Genomic DNA, 19,045 nt, shown 5'->3' with positions numbered 1-19,045 from the left:
CGCTACCAGGTTGGGCTGTGCTGTGGTCCATGACCCTGCTAGACCCTCCACCTGGATTTTTGATACCCCCTTTGACTCCACTCAGAAGAATGAACTATATGCTATACTTCAGGCTTTCCGTCTCTACAGAGACACCCCTTTTAATCTTATTACTGACAGTATGTATTGTGCCATGCTAATCCCTCGTTTAGAAGATGCCTTCATTTCCTCGACTTCTTCCATTAACCCACTCCTTATACAGCTGCAATCCTCCCTCCGTGATAGAAACCACCCCCTGTTTGTTCTTCACATGCGCTCTCACGTTTCTTCCACCGGCCCCATATTCCAGGGCAATGCGGAGGCAGATAGGGCTCTCTTGTTAAACCTGTCCACACCTGCCCAGCTGGCACATGGTAAGTATCACTTGTCATCCAGGTCGCTCCGGCGCATATACAGCATTCCCCGGAAGGAGGCTCGCCAAATTGTGCACTCCTGCACTTCTTGTGCTCCCTTTAGACAAGCCCTCCCCGCGGAGGGGTCTAACCCACGTGGGGACGGCCCCAATGCTCTTTGGCAGATGGACATTACTCACCTGGGTCGTAAGTACATCCATGTCTCGGTGGACACCTTCTCCTTCACCTTCGCCTCTCTATAGCCAGGAGAAGCGGTTAAACACGTTCTCTCACATCTATATGCCCAGATGGCTGTCTTAGGCGTCCCCTCGGCTATCAAAACCGATAATGGGCCCGCCTACACCTCGAGAGCCTTTGCTTCCTTTTGCAAAGAATTTTCCATTTCCCATTCCACCGGGATCCCTTACAATCCCACTGGCCAAGCTTTGGTAGAAAGAGCAAATCGCACACTCAAAACTACACTCTTTAAATAGAAAGGGGGAGTTGGCAGGTCACTGACCCATTCAGACCTGTCTCAGGTACTATTTACCATGAATTTCCTACAAGTCAGGGATGACGGCACTACAGCCGCCCAGAGATTTTTCTCCCCAAAAGGACATGCTAAGAAAGAACCAACGCTCCTGCCCTCTCCCACCAAGGCCCTACCAGGCTCTAAAGTCATGTGGAGAGATGAAGAGGGAGGTTGGCATGGCCCTGTAACGGTAAAGAACAGAAGACAGGGCCACCTGTCATTTCATCCCGAGGATAAGATAGAAGAGCCAGAAAGATGGCTCCCTGTTTACAAGATAAGAGACCTTGATTAATGCCCAACCCTACGGGGTGAGAGGAATTTCTTCCTTTTTCAGGCCTTCTGATCGTCGTAGGGATCCTTGGAGGTGCTCCATCTGAAGGAAATCCGACATGGGGAATACTCCGAGTTATTCCCTCTCCCCTTCCGGTAGCACGGAACTCCCCGATCTACCCTCGCCTGCTAGTGACCAATACATCGATGGGGCTCCCTTCTGCATATATGGACCCCGCTGAAGCACCGGTCCAGAACTCCTTCTGCTGGGACCTGAACAACTCCCTATGTTTCGACATCGGCGAAGAAAATCGGTCCTGGAACTTCAACTCCACAGGGCAGAACGATTTTAACTATAGCACTGCCCCGACTGACCCCTGCGTCGGCCTTTTCCCGCAGACGACTGTCAGCCCAGCAGGGACAAAAAAGGGGACCCAGCTCCGAGGCCTTCTGGGTTGGCGACCCCTGGTGAATCAAACTCAACGGGACTTCACGATTCCTCGGTGGGGCCCCTCATGTGTGGCCACAGGGGAAGACATCGAGGATCCCATACCATGGAGGGATTGCCAGATGGCAGGAGGATACCCCCTTGAGGGTGAACAAGGACGCTGATTCTGGGAATCACCCTACTTGTTGTCTGTTTCTGCCGCCTAGCTAGGCGACAGAGGGGCTATATGCTTCTTACTCAGAAAGCCTTCATGGCCATGGAGACGGGGGAGGATCCCCAAGTCTGGCTAGCCGCCATGCATGACATGTGACACCTAGGGGTAAGACGAGGTAAACCCCAAGACGGGCAACCTCTCCTAACCCAGCCACCTAAGACAGGCCCTGAGGGTGTCGGGCGCCTAGGACGGGCAAGGTCCTGGGTTGAAGGAGATGACCTAAGACAGGGTTCCTCGCCCCCGGCTATCAGAGGCCAGTAGAAATGACACCGCTTAAGGCTAACCTCAGCACCGCTTAAGGTAACACCAAGTGATAACCTTGTAAAACAGAAAGGGGGAGATGTTGGGGGCGGGGGGAAGAGGCTTGGCGGTCGCTTAGCAGGGGAAACATAATCACCTTATAAGGGAATGTTACAGAACTCGGCCCCTCATTGAGTAAGAGTTCATGGGAGGGAGGACAGAAGGGATAAAAGTGTCTGCTGAGAGGTTGGGCGAGAGCGGGATGTGATCACAGAAGAATAAAGACTCATTATCCACCTCAGGCGCTCTGTCTGGTTCTTCCCCCATCAAAGAGTGGGGGCCGGAGGTACCCCGAAGACTCATCATGCGTTGGACTGGTGAGTAAGAGGACGGACTAGCATAAAGAAGCCGGCGTTGTAAATAAAAACCCGGCAGGCAGCTAGGTAGCACAGTGCAGAGAATACCAAGCTTAGATTCTGGAGGACCTGAGTTCAAATCCAGCCTCAAGCAGTTAATACTTAGTTAGCTGTTTAGCCTTGGACAAATCACTTAACTTCATTGCCTTGCAAACACCACCTTCCCCACCCCCAATAAAAAGGAAAAAAAAGAAATGCTAGATTTAGTAAGAAGAAAAGAAAAAAATATAATGAATTAGAATAAGCAGTGAGGAAACAAAACTCTCATTCTTTGCAGAAAATATAATGGTATAGTTACAGAACCCTAGAAAATAATCTAAAAAATGACTTGAAACAATTAGCAACTGAAGAAATGTTGCATAATTATAAGATAAACAGACCGAAATTATTAGAATATATATATATATATATATATATATATATAATATATATTCAGCAGAGTCCAATTGTAAGAGATTGAAAAGGAAATTCAAATTAATGTAACTGTACAAAAAAGACTTGGAAATCTGCTTTCAAAAGACAGACCTAGATACATTATGAGCACAATTACAAAATACTTTGAATATAGATACAGATTTCAAAAACTGGAAAAGGTCAATTGCTCATTGGTAGGCCAGGCTAATAATGATAACAAAGACAATTCTACCTAAATTACATTATATATTCAGGGTCATATCAACCAAAGTAGCAAAAAATATATTATAGAACTAGAAAATATAGAAATAAAACTCATCTGAAGAACAAAAGGTTAAGAATATCAAGGGTATAAATAAAAAATACAAATGAAGATTTAGAACTAATATCATATTATGCAATTTAATATATATATATATATATATATATATTAGTTCTAAATAAAGTATTATAAAGGGGCAATCAACAAAGCTTTTTAATATGACTAAGAAATAGAGAAATAGATCACTGGAATGATTAGGTATAAAAGAAACAATAGTAAATGACTATAGTAATCTACAGCTTGATAACATAACGAATCCAGCATCTGAGTTAAGAACTCACAATTTGACCAAAACTACTGGGAACGCTGGAAAAGAGCATGCCAGAAACTAGACTTAGAAGATCTCACATTCCATACCAAGGTACGGTTGAAATGAGTACATGATTTAGAGACAAAAGAGGGATGCCATAAGCAAATAAGGAGAAGGGGGAATAATTTTTTTTTTCTGTCAGATTTATGGAGAGGTAAAGAACTGATGTTCAAACAAGATATAGAGGACTAAATGAAATGCAAGATGGTGAATTTTGATTGCATTATCTTAGTAAGTTTTTGCACAAAACCAATGTAACCAAGATTACAAAGAATGCACAAAGCTAGGAAACAATTTTCACAGTGCTTCTGATAATGGACTCATTTCTAAAATATTTGGAGAACTGGGGCTAATTTATAAGAATACAAATCATTCCAGTTATAACTGATCAAAGGAGATGAACACACAGTTTTTAGATGAAGAAATTAAACCTATCTAAGGTCATAGGAAAAAATGCTCTAAATAATTATTGATTAGAGAAATGTAAATTAAAACAACTCTGAGATACCACCTTTCACTTATCAGATTGGATGATATGACAGAAGAGGAAAAGGATGTTAGAGTAGATATGAGAAAACTGGGACAAAGATGCAATGTTGGTGAAGGTGTGAACTGATCCAACCATTCTTCAGAGCAATCTGAAACTAGTTTCAAAGGGCTAGAAAACTGTATACCCTTTGACACAGAAATACCTCTACTAGGTATGTATCCTAGAGATATGAAAAAGGGGGGAAAAGCCTGACATATAACAGCTCTTCTTTGTAGAGGCAAAGAACTGGAAATTGAGGGAATGCTCATCAGTTGGGGAATAGCTAATCAAATTGTGGTATATGAATGTGACAGAATACCACCATTCTCAAAGAAATCATGAGCAGATGGATTTCAGAAAAACCTGGAAAGACTGAGTGAAATGATGTGGAATCAAGTGAGCAGGATGAGGAGAATAGCAGCAGCACTGATGATGACAAATTTAGTTCTTCTCAGATGAACAAAGATCAATGATGATTCTAAGAGACCTGTGATGAAAAGTGACATTTACATTCAGAAAAAGAGTTTGGGAGTCTGAAGGGCAGGTAGATGGCACAATGTGTGTAAAGCACTGGCCTTGGAGACAGGAGGACAGGAGTTTGAATCTGACCTCAGACACTTGACACTTATTAGCTGTGTGACCATGGGTATATCATTTAACCCTGATTGCCTCACATCCAGGGTCATCTTCAGTAGTGCTGATTCAAATCTGAACACTGGGCCCAGTGGAGGAGGTTAATGACACTGCACAGCCCACTGTCCCCATACTTAACTCCAATTCATGTGCTTGCCTTGGCATCACCTTCCCAATCTCATGATTTTCTTTGAGAGTGAAGGACAAACCATTATTATGGAATCTGAATGCAGATAAAAGAATACTATTTTCATATTTTCTATATTTATTTTTTCTTTTTCATTTCTGGTTTTCCTTTTATTCTAATTTACCTTTAACAATATGATTAAAATGGAAATATATATGACCTTCTTGTCTGTATATATCAAATCACTTCCTGTCATAGGGAGAATGAAAAATGTGGTAATGAATGCTGAAAACTACCTTTACAAGTAATTGAAAAACATTTAAATTTACATTTAAAAATTGAAGAATCACAAGACCCTAAATCTCATATCTTAACAAAAAAGGAATTCTCTAAATTGAGATTAAATCATAGGAGCAGGCATGGGTCAAAATCAGCTGAAGGCATTAACTCATTAGGAGTTCCAATGAGAATGAAATATCTTCCCATGATCCCCCACAATTCCAAAGGCCAATGTACTTGACTACAGATTTATTTGTAGTTCTTTTCAATAAAAAATACTTTCAGGAATAGATGAATTATAAAATATGTGAATTGAAAACCACCTGATTACACATTTTAGCTCATAAAACACTTTATCATACAAGAGGTGTTCTTCTACCTTGTTTTGTGCCTCAAGGTCACAATTATATTGCAGCAGCTCTGAAACTGTGGCTGTCTTCTGGACACAGACAGCATAATGAAGCGGAGTGTTGTTGTTGAAGGTATCCGCAAGCTTAGTGTCTGCACCATGCTTAAGCAGGATAGATATACATTCCTCCTGCTCACATTGTATTGCCTGTCAAAATTATATAAAGAGATCCTGTAATATAAAATTTAGTGTACTAAACTATCATTAGTGATATTTAAATAAGTTAGAAGAGAGAAATCAAATTGCATTTCATTGACCAGCAGTTAACAAGTACATACCCTCATTAAAGGTGTTAGACCTTCTAGGTCACATGGGTTCAGGTGGCATTTTCTCTCCACTAGGAGAGTCACAACATCTGGATATCCATAAACACAACCCAAGTGTAGAGGGGTCCTATGGAAAGAAGAAAGATATGTGATGGTTTGATAATATACTACCAACCATCAAAGCTGTACAATTACTTATTAGTATAATTTCTAACATAAAATGTATTGTTATACTTATGTGTGAACTGTAACTCACTGCCATAACAAATATGAATTGCCACTATGGTCTCTTGAAGAAATACAAAATATGCATTAGCTCTTACTGCTAGATATATGCTCAATAATGTCATAAAGTTTTCCTTAGGTGGGTCAAAATAGGAAGACTTTTTTGTGATCAATAGCAAATCTCAAAAACCATCTTTATTGTTTAATCATTTCAGTTGTTTCAAGGACTTCATCTGGGGTCTTCTTGGCAAAGGTTCTAGAGAAGTTTGTCATTTCTTTCTCCAACTTATTTTAGAGATGAAAAAACTGAGGCAAACATGCTCAAATGACTTGCTCAGGTTTACACAGTTAAGTGTCCAAGGACGGATTTGAACTCACCAACGAGTCTTAAGGACAAATGGTCTGGCATTCTATCCACTGTTCCTAGAAGACAATCTACCAAGATTTAAAAAAAAAAGTTATGATATGTCCTGGGGGAGGGATTATCCACATAAGCAAACTCATGTATCCCACAAGTAATGAATGTGCATATATTCATCTATTGTGTATATAAGGATGTTAACATGCCAGTGCTTATACTTCTTGGCATGTAGGACAACAAAAAATATTAAGAAAAACTCAGAATACAGCTTATTACTTTTGATGTTGAAAACTAATACCAATTGTCTCCTGCCAAGTCTTAGCTTTGAACCACTCCTACCATCTTCTGCCTTGGATCCTGGTATGTATAAATACAAATTGTATATATGTTTGTTTCTAAATAAAGGTGGAGAAAATCAGAGTCCACTACAAATTTATATTACATCATCTCATATCTCTCCATGTTGCAATGCATAGCTCTTTCATCTTATTACACCACATAATTCACTATTTCTACAGCAACTCTTCTCAAATTTTTGAATACACCTCAATCTCTCATGGTTAACTATGCAGCTTCTCAGTTAAAAATTTTGCTTCATATTTTACCAAACAAAATAAAGTTATTACCTCCTTCTTCCTATTCCAATGCCTTCTGCCTCCAATGACTAATGATGTCTTCCTTCAACCTTCTCACAGAAGAGGTTAGCCTCCTCCAAATCAATAAAAATGCCTCTACATGTGCAAGTAATATTTCTAACTTATCTGCTTCACCAGCTCCCACCATCTATACTTTCCATTTTTACTTATAGTCAATCATATGTTGGCCTGTATATCAAATGCGTGGGTCATCAAATTTTAAAAGAACTAGCAGGAGATTTCATTGTGTTTCCTGGATCCTCTATGAAGAATTTATGAAAAGACAAGGAAAAAAATCATGTGAAATAAAGGATGGAAGGAATATAATCCGAACCAGTGGCAGGAATACCCACAATGACAAGATCATGGGTCCACAAGGTTTTCCATCACATTTATCTCATATTTATTTGAGTTTATCACTGTAAATATTCCTTTTGCTTTGTTTTGATTTGTTTTTGACAAAGCAATACGGTTCCGTGACTTGACCATGGTTATATACCTTAGGTAAATTGTAAAGTATCTGAGGCCACGTTTGAACACAGGTCCTCTTGAATCTGGGGCAGGTACTTTATTCCATTTGGCCACCTAGATGCCTTCAATGTAAATATTCTTAAGGGAAATCAAAGGGGGAAGGAGTAGAAAACACAGTACAATTCTCATGGGTGACATTAAGATTATTTAATAAAGAGAATCAATTAAATTACTAAAGTATAAAAACTTTTATGGGATAATATTACTCACTTAAAATTCAATAAAGAAAACTTCAGTCATCACTAATAAATGATCATTGCCACATCCCACAAAGAGAGATTTTTTTTTGTTGCACAGTCAGAAATAAAAGTTTTCATTTTTATAATCGATGTTTGAAAACATTTTCACTCTTTCCTGGTTCTAATCAGGATTATTGTTGTTAAATATTTCATGATTTATGCTGTTCTTATACCTCTAGAATCATCTTTAAAATTTCAAGCTTTAATTACTATACCTTTGATTATTATCCACAGCATTCACATTTGCTCCATTCATTAGGAAAAATTCGACCATTTCTTTATTGTTTTCTTTAACTGCAAGCAAAAGTGGTGTAAAGCCATCCTACAAAATCATATTAAAGATATTGATAGAGTATACAAGTATTCTCTATATGTTTCAATTCAGCTTAAGACACTATGAACATCTTGTGAACTTGCTAATGACATGTTAAATGATATGATACAATCAAACTCTGATACAACAAAACTTTGGAGTGACAAGACCAGGGCAGCCCTCCCTCATTTAAAGCCAAGTCATGGCATCACCTGTCTGATGTCATGGGCTTTTTCAACAATAAAGGAAAAAGAATGACAGCAGCTGCAGGAAACAGTGTGATCATAAGCAAATTATGTTACCTCTCTAGACCTTAGTTTCCTCATATATAAAAGAACTGAATGAGACTAGATAGCCCTAGGCCTCCTTCCAGCTATTAATCTGTGATTGAGAGATAAAAACCCAGCATCTATCAGAGACAAATTCTTTAAAGGATTTTTTTATTATGGTATTTCTACATAATAAATTACCATTGTGTTATCATAAGTAAAGGTCTGAATGTAGAGAAGCATTGTATGCAAATATTGGGTGGAACTGTTGCATTGGGGAAGCAGAACTAATATATAATACAGAGAAAATTCTGTAGAGATAGTTGTGATGAAATGTAAAGAGAGCTAGCCTCAAAATCAGCCTGAGGCTATCACAAATGTACTGGATGGGGGACCCTGAGAAGTCACTTAACATTTCAGTATTTCAGGACACTCCCTAAAACAGGGTGTTTTTCTGATTTTTTTCCCCAAAGTGCATGTAAAGATTATTTTCAATATGCAAATGTTGGGAGATTTTGGGGTTACATTACTCTATCTCCTTGCCTTCATCCCTCCCCAAGAGAGCAAGCAATCTGATATAGAGTATACATGTACAATCATGTTAAACTTATTTCCATATTAATCATGATGTTGGAAACAAGAATCAGAACAGAAGGAATCATTAGAAAGAAAAATCAAAAAATAAATTTGAGAAAGTTAAAATAACATGGTATGGGTCTGCAATCAAACTACATAATTCTCTGGATGTGGTTGGCATTTTCCATCACAAGACAGACAAGGTTTATTAAGTTTGTTTGTGTCCAGAATACTGGTTTTAAGTGCCTATAACATATAGAATGCAAACAAAGAAAATTACATTGAAATAACTAGAACGTTATTGATTTTTTAAAGTTAATGGATCTCAGATTTGTAATTCCTTTTCTATCTTTTATCACAATGATTATTCAATATTGCATTAGAAATGATAGATTTAGGGGCAGCTAGGTAGCACAGTGCAGAGAATACCAAGCTTAGAGTCTGGAGGACCTGAGTTCAAATCCAGCCTCAAGCAGTTAATACTTAGTTAGCTGTTTGGCCTTGGACAAATCACTTAACTTTATTGACTAGCAAACACCACCTTCCCCCGAAAAAAAAAGGAAAAAAAGAAATGCTAGATTTAGCCAGAAGAAAAGAAAAAAATTATAATGAGTTAGAATAAGCAGTGAGGAAACAAAACTCTCATTCTTTGCAGTTGATATGATGATATAGTTACAGAACCCTAGAAAATAATCTAAAAAATTACTTGAAACAATTAGCAACTTAAGAAACATTGCATATTTATAAGATAAACAAACATGAATTATTAGAATTTATATATATATGTATATATACATACATATATATAGTCAACAGAGTCCAATTGTAAGAGATTGAAAAGGAAATTCAATTTAATATAAATGTACAAGACAAAAAATACTTGGAAATCTGCTTTCAAAAACACAGACCCAGATAAAGTATGAACACAATTACCAAATACTTTGCACACAAGCACAGATTTCAAAACTGCAAAAGGTCAATTACTCATTGGTAGGCCAGGCTAATAATGATAAAACGGACAATTCAATTCTAACTAAATTAAATTACATATTCAGCGTCATTATCAACCAAAGTGCCAAAAAATACATTATAGAACTAGAAAAAATAGAAATAAAAATTCACCTGAAGAATAAAAGGTTAAGAATATCACAGGAATAAATAAAAAATACAAATGAAGATATAGAACTAAAACTATATTATATACTTATATATGTATATACATATATATAATAGTTTTAAATAAATTATTATAATGGGGTAATCATCAAAAGTGTTTAGTATGACTAAGAAATAGTGAAGTGTATCAGTGGAAGGGATTAGGTACAAAAGAAACAATAGTAAATGACTATAGTAATCTACAGCTTCATAAACAGAAAAAGACTCCAGCATCTGGGATAAGAACTCACTATTTGGCCAAAACTACTGGGAAAACTGGGAAAGAGTATGCCAGAAACTCGACTTAGAACAATATCTCACATTCTATACCAAGGTAAAATTGAAATGAGTACAAGATTGAGAGATAAAAGGTGGATGGCAAAAGCAATTTGGTAGAAGGAGGAATAAATATTTTTTTTCTGTCAAATGTATGGAGAGGGAAAGAATTGATGATGACCAAACAAGAAATAGAGCACTAAATAAAATGCAAGATGGTGAATTTTGATTGCATTAACTTAAGTTTTTGCAAAAATATCAATGCAACCAGTTATAACTGATCAAATGATGAGAACAGACAGTTTTTAGATGAAGCAATTACATATTTTAGCTCATTAAACACTTAATCGTACAAGAGGTGGTTTTCTACCTTGTTTTGTGCCTCAAAGTCAGAATTATATTGCACCAGCTGTGAAACTATAGTTGTATTCCTGCCATAGGTAGCATAGTGAAACAGTGTTGTTGTTGTTGCAAGCTTAGGGTTTGCACCATGCTTAAGCAGGATAGATTCCTCCTGCTGACCCACTTTTGCCTGTCAAAATCATATGAAAAAATATTCTGCCTTACTATTAATTAGAGAAACATAAATTGAAACAACTCTGAGATACCACCTCTCACTGATCAGATTGGCTGATATAACAGCAAAGAAAAAGGATGTGAGTGGGGATATGAGAAAACTGGGACAATGATGCAGTGTTGGTGAATGTGTGAACTAATCCAATCATTCTTCAGAGGAATTTGAAACCAGGTTCAAAGGGCTACAAAACTTTGACACAGAAAAACCTCTCCTAGGTCAATATCCTAGGGATCTGAAAAACAGGGAAAAGACTGACACATGCAATAGTATATATAACAGCTCTCTTTGCAGAGGCAAAGAATTGGAAATTGAGGGAATGCCCATCAATTGGGGAATAGCTAAACAAATTGTGGTATATGAATGTGACAGAATACCACTGTTCTCAAAGAAATCATGAGCAGATGGATTTCAGAAAAACCTGGAAAGATTGAATGAAATGATGTGGAGTCAAGTGAGCAGAATGAGGAGAACACTGAAGAATAACAGCAGCATTGATGATGACAGATTTAGTTCTTCTCAGCTGAACAATGATCAATGATGATTCTAAGAGACCTGTGATGAAAAGTGACATTTACATTCAGAAGAGTTATGGAGTCTGAAGGGCAGGTAGATGGCCCAATGGATAAAGCACTGGCATTGGAGACAGGAGGACAGGAGTTTAAATCTGACCTGAGACACTTGAAACATGACACTTATTAGCTGTGTGACCATAGGTATATCATTTAAACCTGATGGCCTCACATCCAGTGCCATCTTCAGTAGTGCTGATTCATATCTGACCACTGGACTCAGATGGCTCTGGAGGAGGCTGATGGCACTGCACAGCCCACCGCCCCCACACTCAAATCCAGTTCATGTGCTTGCCATGGCATTGTCTCTCCGATCTCATGATTTTCTTTCAGAGTGAAGGTCAAAACATTATTATGGAATCTGAATGCAGATAAAAGAATGCTATTTTCATATTTTCCATATTTAATTTTTCTTTATCATTTCTGATTTTCCTTTAATTCTAATTCACCTTTCAAAATATGACTAATATGGAAATACACACGTTATTGTCCATGTATAATATATATCAAATTACTTGTTGTCATGGGGAGAAAGAAGAATGTGGCAATGAATGCTGATATCTATCTTTCCAAGCAATTTAAAAACATTTAAATTTAGATTTAAAAATTGAAGAATCAGAAGGCCCTAAAACTCCTATCTCAAAAAAATAAAAAAAGAAGATTTTGCTATCTTGAGATTAAATCTTGGAGTAGGCATTGGCCTAAATCAACTGAAGACTTTAACTCATTAAGAGTTCCAACGAGATCAAAATCTCCTCCCATGTTCCCCCCTAAATTTCAAAGGCCAATGAACTTTGAATAGATTTATTTTAAGTTGTTTTCTATAAAAAAATATTTCCAGGAATAGATGAATTATAAAATACGTGAACTGGGAACCACCTGATTACACATTTTAGCTCGCAAAACACTTTATCATATAAGAGGTGGTCTTCTACCTTGTTTTGTGCCTCAAAGTCACAATTATATTGCTGCAGCTCTGAAACTATAGCAGTGTTCTGGCCATAGGCAGCATAGTGAAGCAGAGTGTTGTTGTTGAAGGTATCTGCAAGCTTAGGGTCTGCACCATGCTTAAGCAGGATAGATGTACATTGTTCCCGCTGACCTTGTATTGCCTGTCAAAATTATATAAAGAGATCCTGTAATATAAAATTTAGTGTACTAAACTATCATTAGTGATATTTAAATAAGTTAGAAGAGAGAAATCAAATTGCATTTCATTGACCGGCAGTTAACAAGTACATACCCTCATTAAAGGTGTTAGACCTCCAAGGTCACGTGGGTTCAGGTGGCATTTTCTCGCCACTAAGAGAGTCACAACATCAGGATATCCATAAGCACAAGCCCAGTGTAGAGGCGTCCTATGGAAAGAAGAGAGCTATGTGATGATTCGATAATGTACTACCAACCATCAAAGTTGTACAATTACTTATTAGTATAATTTCTAACATAAAATGTATTGTTATACTTATGCCTGAACTGTAACTCACTGCCATAGAAAATATGAATTGCCACTATGGTCTCCTGAAGAAATACAAAATATACATTAGCTCGTACTGCTAGATATATGCTCACTAATGTCATAAAAAGCTTTATCCAGCTGGGTCAAAATAGAAAGACTTTTTTTTTAATCAACAGCGAATCTCAAAAACCATCTTTATTGTTCAATCATTTCAGTTGTTTCGACTCTTAAGAACCTCATCTGGGGGTCTTCTTGGCAAAGGTACTGGAGAAGTTTGTCATTTCCCTCTCCAACTCATTTTAGAGATGAAAAAACCCAGGCAAACAGGCTCAAATGACTTGCCCAGGGTTACAGTTAGTGTCCAAGCACGGATTTAAACTCACACAGATGAGTCTTAAGGACAAATGGTCTGGCATTCTATCCACTGCTCCCAGCAGACCATCTACTAAGAAGTAAGGAAGCTATGATATGTCCTGAGGGAGGAATTATCCACATAAACAAACTCATGTATCCTTCAAGTAATGAGTGTGCAAATATTCATCTATTGTGTATATAAACATATTCTTCATCTTTTCTTGTTCTTCATGAGGCCCCTTTTTGCCTTTTTCCAGAGTGTCTAAGACTTATTTGTTCCCAAAACTCCCAGCTGCAAATGATGGCTTTGCATGTAGCCTGAGAAGAAACTACTTTCTAAGTAAGAATCAATGTGCCAAAACTCTACAGATATTATCTCATTTTATTTCTGCAATAACTCTGGGAAGGAGGTGCTATTATTATGCTCATTCATAGTAGGGGAAACTGAGACCATAGAGATTAAATAAGTACTCAGGGGCATACAAAATTTCTGAAGTGGAATTGACCTTCCAGGTTCAGTACCCTATTCACAGTTTAAAAAAGTTTTCAAAAGACAACACTGACTTCAATGAATAATTAAACAATATATATGAATATTTTTACATCTCTTGATACTTAAAGGAAAAAAGTTTAAGTAGAAAAGGAAGGAGAAGAAATGAAACCTTTTATTATGGATACTAGGAAGGGAACTTTGAAAAATTGAGATGCAGGTTTATTTATGGTGGGAGTTTTCAGTCATCAAAGGATCAAGAAAGCAAAAGGACAGACAGGGTCAGGATGGATAGAGAGATAGTCTTTGGAAGGAGTTTACAGAAAGAGGAGAAACAATTTTGAAAGATATGTTGATATACATTTGTGAAACTGCTTAAGCAGAAAACCAAGTTAATAGTGAAAGAAATCAGAAAGGAAGGAAACAAAGTAACATAAAAGATTCATATTAAGGGGAAAATAGGGGAAAGAGAAAGACTCAGCCATTCAGCCAGTTGAATGGCACCATGGTAGGGAAGGAAATTTGGTTGCTGTGAATTTTAGGAAAGTATATAAACATTAAGAGTAAAAGGGACAGGGGAGAAGAATCTGTAACAGCTTTCAATATGAGTTCATATGCAGCTGGTATTTGTGAAACCAGTGTTCCTGTGTCCCTTATGGACAAAGTACAGTTGATTTTAAAACCAGTGATTTAAAATCTAGCTGACACACTACTCAAATTTCACTGGCAAGGATTCTCTTCTTTAAATGAACACATTTAAAAGTATCTAAATATTGGAAAGCGATTAGCATTGGTAGTAGGAATTTTATTTTCTTTAGTTTCATTTAACATTTGTATTTTCAACCATTTGTTGCTTATACCCATTTCCACTAATCTTGACTATATTTAAGTGATTATTTTTAATAATCACATAAATAAAACATGATTGATAGACTCCATAAGAATATTGACATTTGCTAGGTCCTGTATTCTTATGGAAATTAGAATCAGGTTTTTAAAATCATATACATGTGATGAGAAAAGGTTATTATTCTGCAAATCACAGAATGTCCATTACAATGAAGTCACTGAGGATAGTCAGCCAAGCATGAAACAGCTCTGGCTTCAGCCATTTCAGTGAGCCTCAAATGCAATAACCTATGGGGCTGATTTCATTTAAGTAATCAACTTTGACTCTATAAACGAAAGTCCAGTTAATGATGTGGACATGAGGAGTTTCAGCTTTATTTGGAAAATTTCAAAGACTTTGTTCAAATTTTGGGACTAAGGTACTGCTTCCTTAATCCCTGCAAACTCCCTTAGATCCTAAATGTATCCTCTATGAATCAGATTATTATTCTCCCAGCCAGAGTCTGCATTGGGATATTTAACTTCCACAGGAAGAATACCTTCATCTGGGGAATGCTTTCTCTCTCACCCTTCCTTGGCAACTTTCCTAACCATTCCTCTTTCCTCCCCTATTAAAAATATATTGAGGGTTGACATTAATTTGTCCGAAGTGAAAAGATGAGACCCTAAGAACTGGTCCAATTGTTTGGACAGCTCCACTGGGTCTTCTACTAGGGACTTTTTTTCCCTTCTTAAATGCCTTCACTTTTAAGATTCTCAAAGGGGCCCTATTTCTTCCCCTTGTCTCCCCATTGTGACCTCACAAAATGGGAACAGAGAGACTTTACTAGATGGGAAGGAAATGGTTTCTACATCTCTTTTGTATTGAGCCAATTCCTTCTTGGGGGCTTTGTCATTAGTTGCTTCCTGAGGAGTTGTTAGTCAATGTGGAGGGGGCTGAGGAGAGAAAGGAGGTGGTGGAATGTATAGTGGAGAGTAATGTGGCAAGAGGATTCCACCAATGTTTCTTATCTTATTCTAGCTTATTAAGAACAATTTAGTATTCCCAATTAACTAGCAGGCTGCATATTCCAACTCCTCTTAGTCCAGAAGTGCCTTGTCATTTACAAAAATGCTCAAATCTTTACATCAATATTCACTGCATCCAAATTTTGGCCACCACACAGATTGAACCTGAATGGGGGCCTTGGGTCATTCAAAATAACAATACTTTATCATCCTACTTCCTTCTTTTTCCTGGTAAGTCTCACCACTCCAATTTACTAGCATCCTTCCCAGTGGACTGTTTTGGGGAATCCTCAAGAGGGATCCTCCCCTCCCTTAAGTACCTTCCTTTTTGATCTCTGGCCTCCCACACCCTGGTTTTTCTCTGAGGATCCCCTTCTGAGATTAGTCACCAGAGATGGCCCTTCTTAAAAGGGCTGGTTCCACAACAAGGCAGTACTTTAGCTACAAATTTTCCCACCTTGTGTAACTTCCCTCCACTGTGGTTCTTTTCTTCCTTGACTATTCAGTCACTCAACCCAGTCAATATGGACGTCTTGGGAACCTTAAAATACTGCTGGCATAGCTAGAGAAAAAGATAGGAACCTCTCAGTCTGGGCAGGAGTGCTTTTCTCTGTGTTCCCCTAGTGAAACCTTGGGAATTTTCAGGGATCCCAGATGAGTCCCCAGATTGTTAGAAAGAGTCTCCCCAAACTCCTTCAATAGGGTTGGGAGACTAGCCCAGGATGAGCTGCCACTGCCTTCTGCTTTTCCAGTGGCAGTGCTGAATGAAGCCTTGCTTTCAATAATGAAAGTAAATCCAGAATGAAGGATGAATTATTTAATACCATTCTTGCAAGAACTCTGGTTTCTGTCTCAAGAAAACCCCGGAACGGCTCATGAAGAGTCAGACTTGACTGAAAACAACAACAACAAGAAAGCAGTGATGAATATATTTCTTTTGGGTATGGATCTTATTCACTTGATTTTTCTAGTTTGTTGTAGGATGGGAACCAAAGTACATTTTTAAGTTTTCTGTAATAATATTTTCAAGTCATCTTCCTCCAAGCATATACCTACTGCACAGATTGATACTGTATAGAATCTGATTTCTTTAAGGCAGTGGTTAGGTAGAGAATAGTACAAAAGGGTGTGGTAATGGTATTCATATTTTCATAATTTCTGATGGTTACAAATGTCTGTGGTTCCTTCATTTTCCAATTTGCTCACATAGGCAATCTGTGAGACTGTAATCAGTGACTTCTTTAGTGACTGGGAGTTGGAAATCATCTAAAAGGACATGAGGTGAGCCTCTTCTCTTTTGGTAGGAATGTGATGAAGAAGGATAGAAAGATGAAAAAATGAGCAGAAAAGCTCATGGAAAATGATTATTTTCATTTTTTCTATAAAATAATGATATTTCTGGGAACAGTTCTAAATAAAGCAAAGCTTGGCAAGAATAATCAAAAATGAATCTTTCTGAATACCTGAGTTTTTCCACATTGCTGAGGATTATGCTGGCAATATCTTTGTTTTGTTGGCTCTTTTCTGGAAGAGGTAGGAGTTACAATAGTTGGCAGTTGAAGTCTCAAGTCCTTCTCGAAGTCTAATTTTGGGGAAGGTAGGATTGTTCTAGAGAGCAGGGTACAGTAGATAGTATTGCTTATTTTTGTTTTGTAACACTTTGATTCAAGACAATAAGATGCAGTATTCATGATTCTGCCAACATGATCTTAAAGATTCAAAGCTAATTGCAACAGCACAATTTTAACTTTACCACAATTGCCCATAAATTTCACTAGATATAGAGGCTGCCTCAAGGTTCCCCAGACTTTTCACATCTCCAGGCAACTTCCTAGCTGAAACTTAATTTTAACTGAGAAAGTTCCCAGAAATATCATTTTCATGAAGTTCATCTTCTCCACTTCATCTCAGAATCCACTTGACTTCCAGTTGTGTTATCTGAAACTCCCATCTCTGAAACAAAAAAAGAAGGAAACAGAAATTTGTGACAGGACCTGTGTTAAGTGTATGTCTTGTCAAAAAGGAGTTTTTCATTGTATTTGTCTGCAATGGAAAAAGTTATTATATACAAATGATTATAAAACTTATTATATTTGGTAAGAAGACTGAAAATTCACCCTTGGTAAAGAAAAAAAGAAAATATTAAGCAGGCTTTCCTAATTGCAAAATTTTCATTGGGATAACAAGTGGAAAAATTAACAGTAGAAAAGGCAAAGAAAATAGAATTATGTAAGATGGACAGAAATGAAGAGAGTTTGGGCTTGACCTTGGTGTAATACATAATTATTAGTCAGTTGATTGTTCAGTGATATGCTTCAATTTATACTTAACAAAAAAGGCTTTATGAGGAGTGATTGAAATATAGAGATACCTGAGACAGGGAGATTGACTATGAGACTATAACAATAATATAAATAAGAGATGCTGAAAGACTGATAAAGGGGAATGAAAGTAGAAGCAATGGGGCAGGTGTAAGATATGCTAAGGAGGAAGTAAGCACAGGAGCAAGAAATTTATGAGATTTGTAGTGTGATACAGAGTACAAAATTCAAGGTAATATCATGATTATGAACCTGGGCAATTGCAGAAGGATCCACTAGTCAGCTAGTCAGTCATCAAGAATTTATAAAGCCCCTAGATAGTGAGTTAGATACTGTGCTAAGTACTGGGGCGGGGGGGGGGGGGGGGAAACAACACAAACAACACTTGCTCTCAAGGAACTTGCAGTCTGATAGGGAAAACAACATGAAGACAATACTCTGCAAAGAGGATACATACAGAATAAACTAGAGAAAGTCTCAAAGAGGACATTAAGATTAAAGAGTATTGGAAAGAAGATGAGATTTTTGTTGATGCTTCTCCTTCATTTTCTAAGAAGACTATGACATCAAGGGAAGTGATGCCATGATAAGCCCATGATTTCAATTTAAGTGAGGGGATGCTGTGCTAAGTTACCAACCTCACATTCTCCTCCAGAGTCACTTGGGTCCAGTGACCAGATATGAATCAGGACATCTGGAGATGACCCTGGGAGCGAGGCAATTAGGATTAAGTGACTTGGCCAAGGTCACACAGCTAGTAAGTATCAAGTGTCTAAGGTCATATTCAAATTCCCATTCTCCTGACTCCAAGGTCAGTGCTTTATCCACTGCATTACCTAGCTTTTAGAGGAGGCTTGAAGAAGACCAGGGAAGTTAGGATGTAAAGATGAGAGACAACCAGGGAATGCTCAAAATCAGGATAGAGTTTCATTTTTGAAGAACAGAAAAGAGGCCAATATCACTAGAGGGATGAAAACTGGAAAAGTAGAAAGGGGTCACATTATAAAGGATTTTATAGAATATTATATTTGATGCTAGAAGTAATAGAAAGTCATTGC

The 19,045-nt window shown here is 37.5% G+C and overlaps 1 protein-coding gene across 1 annotated transcript; it reads right to left on the bottom strand.

Moving 5' to 3' along the window:
* Nucleotides 1–4,507: 4,507 nt before the first annotated feature.
* On the bottom strand, nt 4,508–16,856 carry LOC141499125 (uncharacterized). Its single transcript, XM_074202024.1, has 7 exons — nt 16,723–16,856; nt 12,750–12,864; nt 12,442–12,618; nt 7,987–8,093; nt 5,793–5,907; nt 5,429–5,661; nt 4,508–4,553 (listed from the first exon to the last, which is right to left on the bottom strand). Exons 1-7 carry the CDS (start codon nt 16,854–16,856, stop codon nt 4,508–4,510), a joined length of 927 nt encoding a protein of 308 aa, XP_074058125.1.
* Between the last annotated feature and the right edge of the window lie 2,189 nt (nt 16,857–19,045).

Source organism: Macrotis lagotis, chromosome X, assembly GCF_037893015.1.
Source record: "Macrotis lagotis isolate mMagLag1 chromosome X, bilby.v1.9.chrom.fasta, whole genome shotgun sequence".
Taxonomy (NCBI): domain Eukaryota; kingdom Metazoa; phylum Chordata; class Mammalia; order Peramelemorphia; family Peramelidae; genus Macrotis; species Macrotis lagotis.
This window is presented reverse-complemented; position numbering and strand designations above follow the sequence as displayed.

Coding starts and splice junctions, on each gene's coding strand:
- LOC141499125 (XM_074202024.1), bottom strand. CDS start 16,856: ATGAAGGAACCACAGACATTTGTAACCATCAGAAATTATGAAAATATG. Junction 12,619..12,749: donor GTCTAACACCTTTAATGAGG/GTATGTACTTGT, acceptor TAATTTTGACAG/GCAATACAAGGTCAGCGGGA. Junction 4,554..5,428: donor GAGCTAAAATGTGTAATCAG/GTGGTTTTCAAT, acceptor TTTTCATCACAG/GTCTCTTAGAATCATCATTG.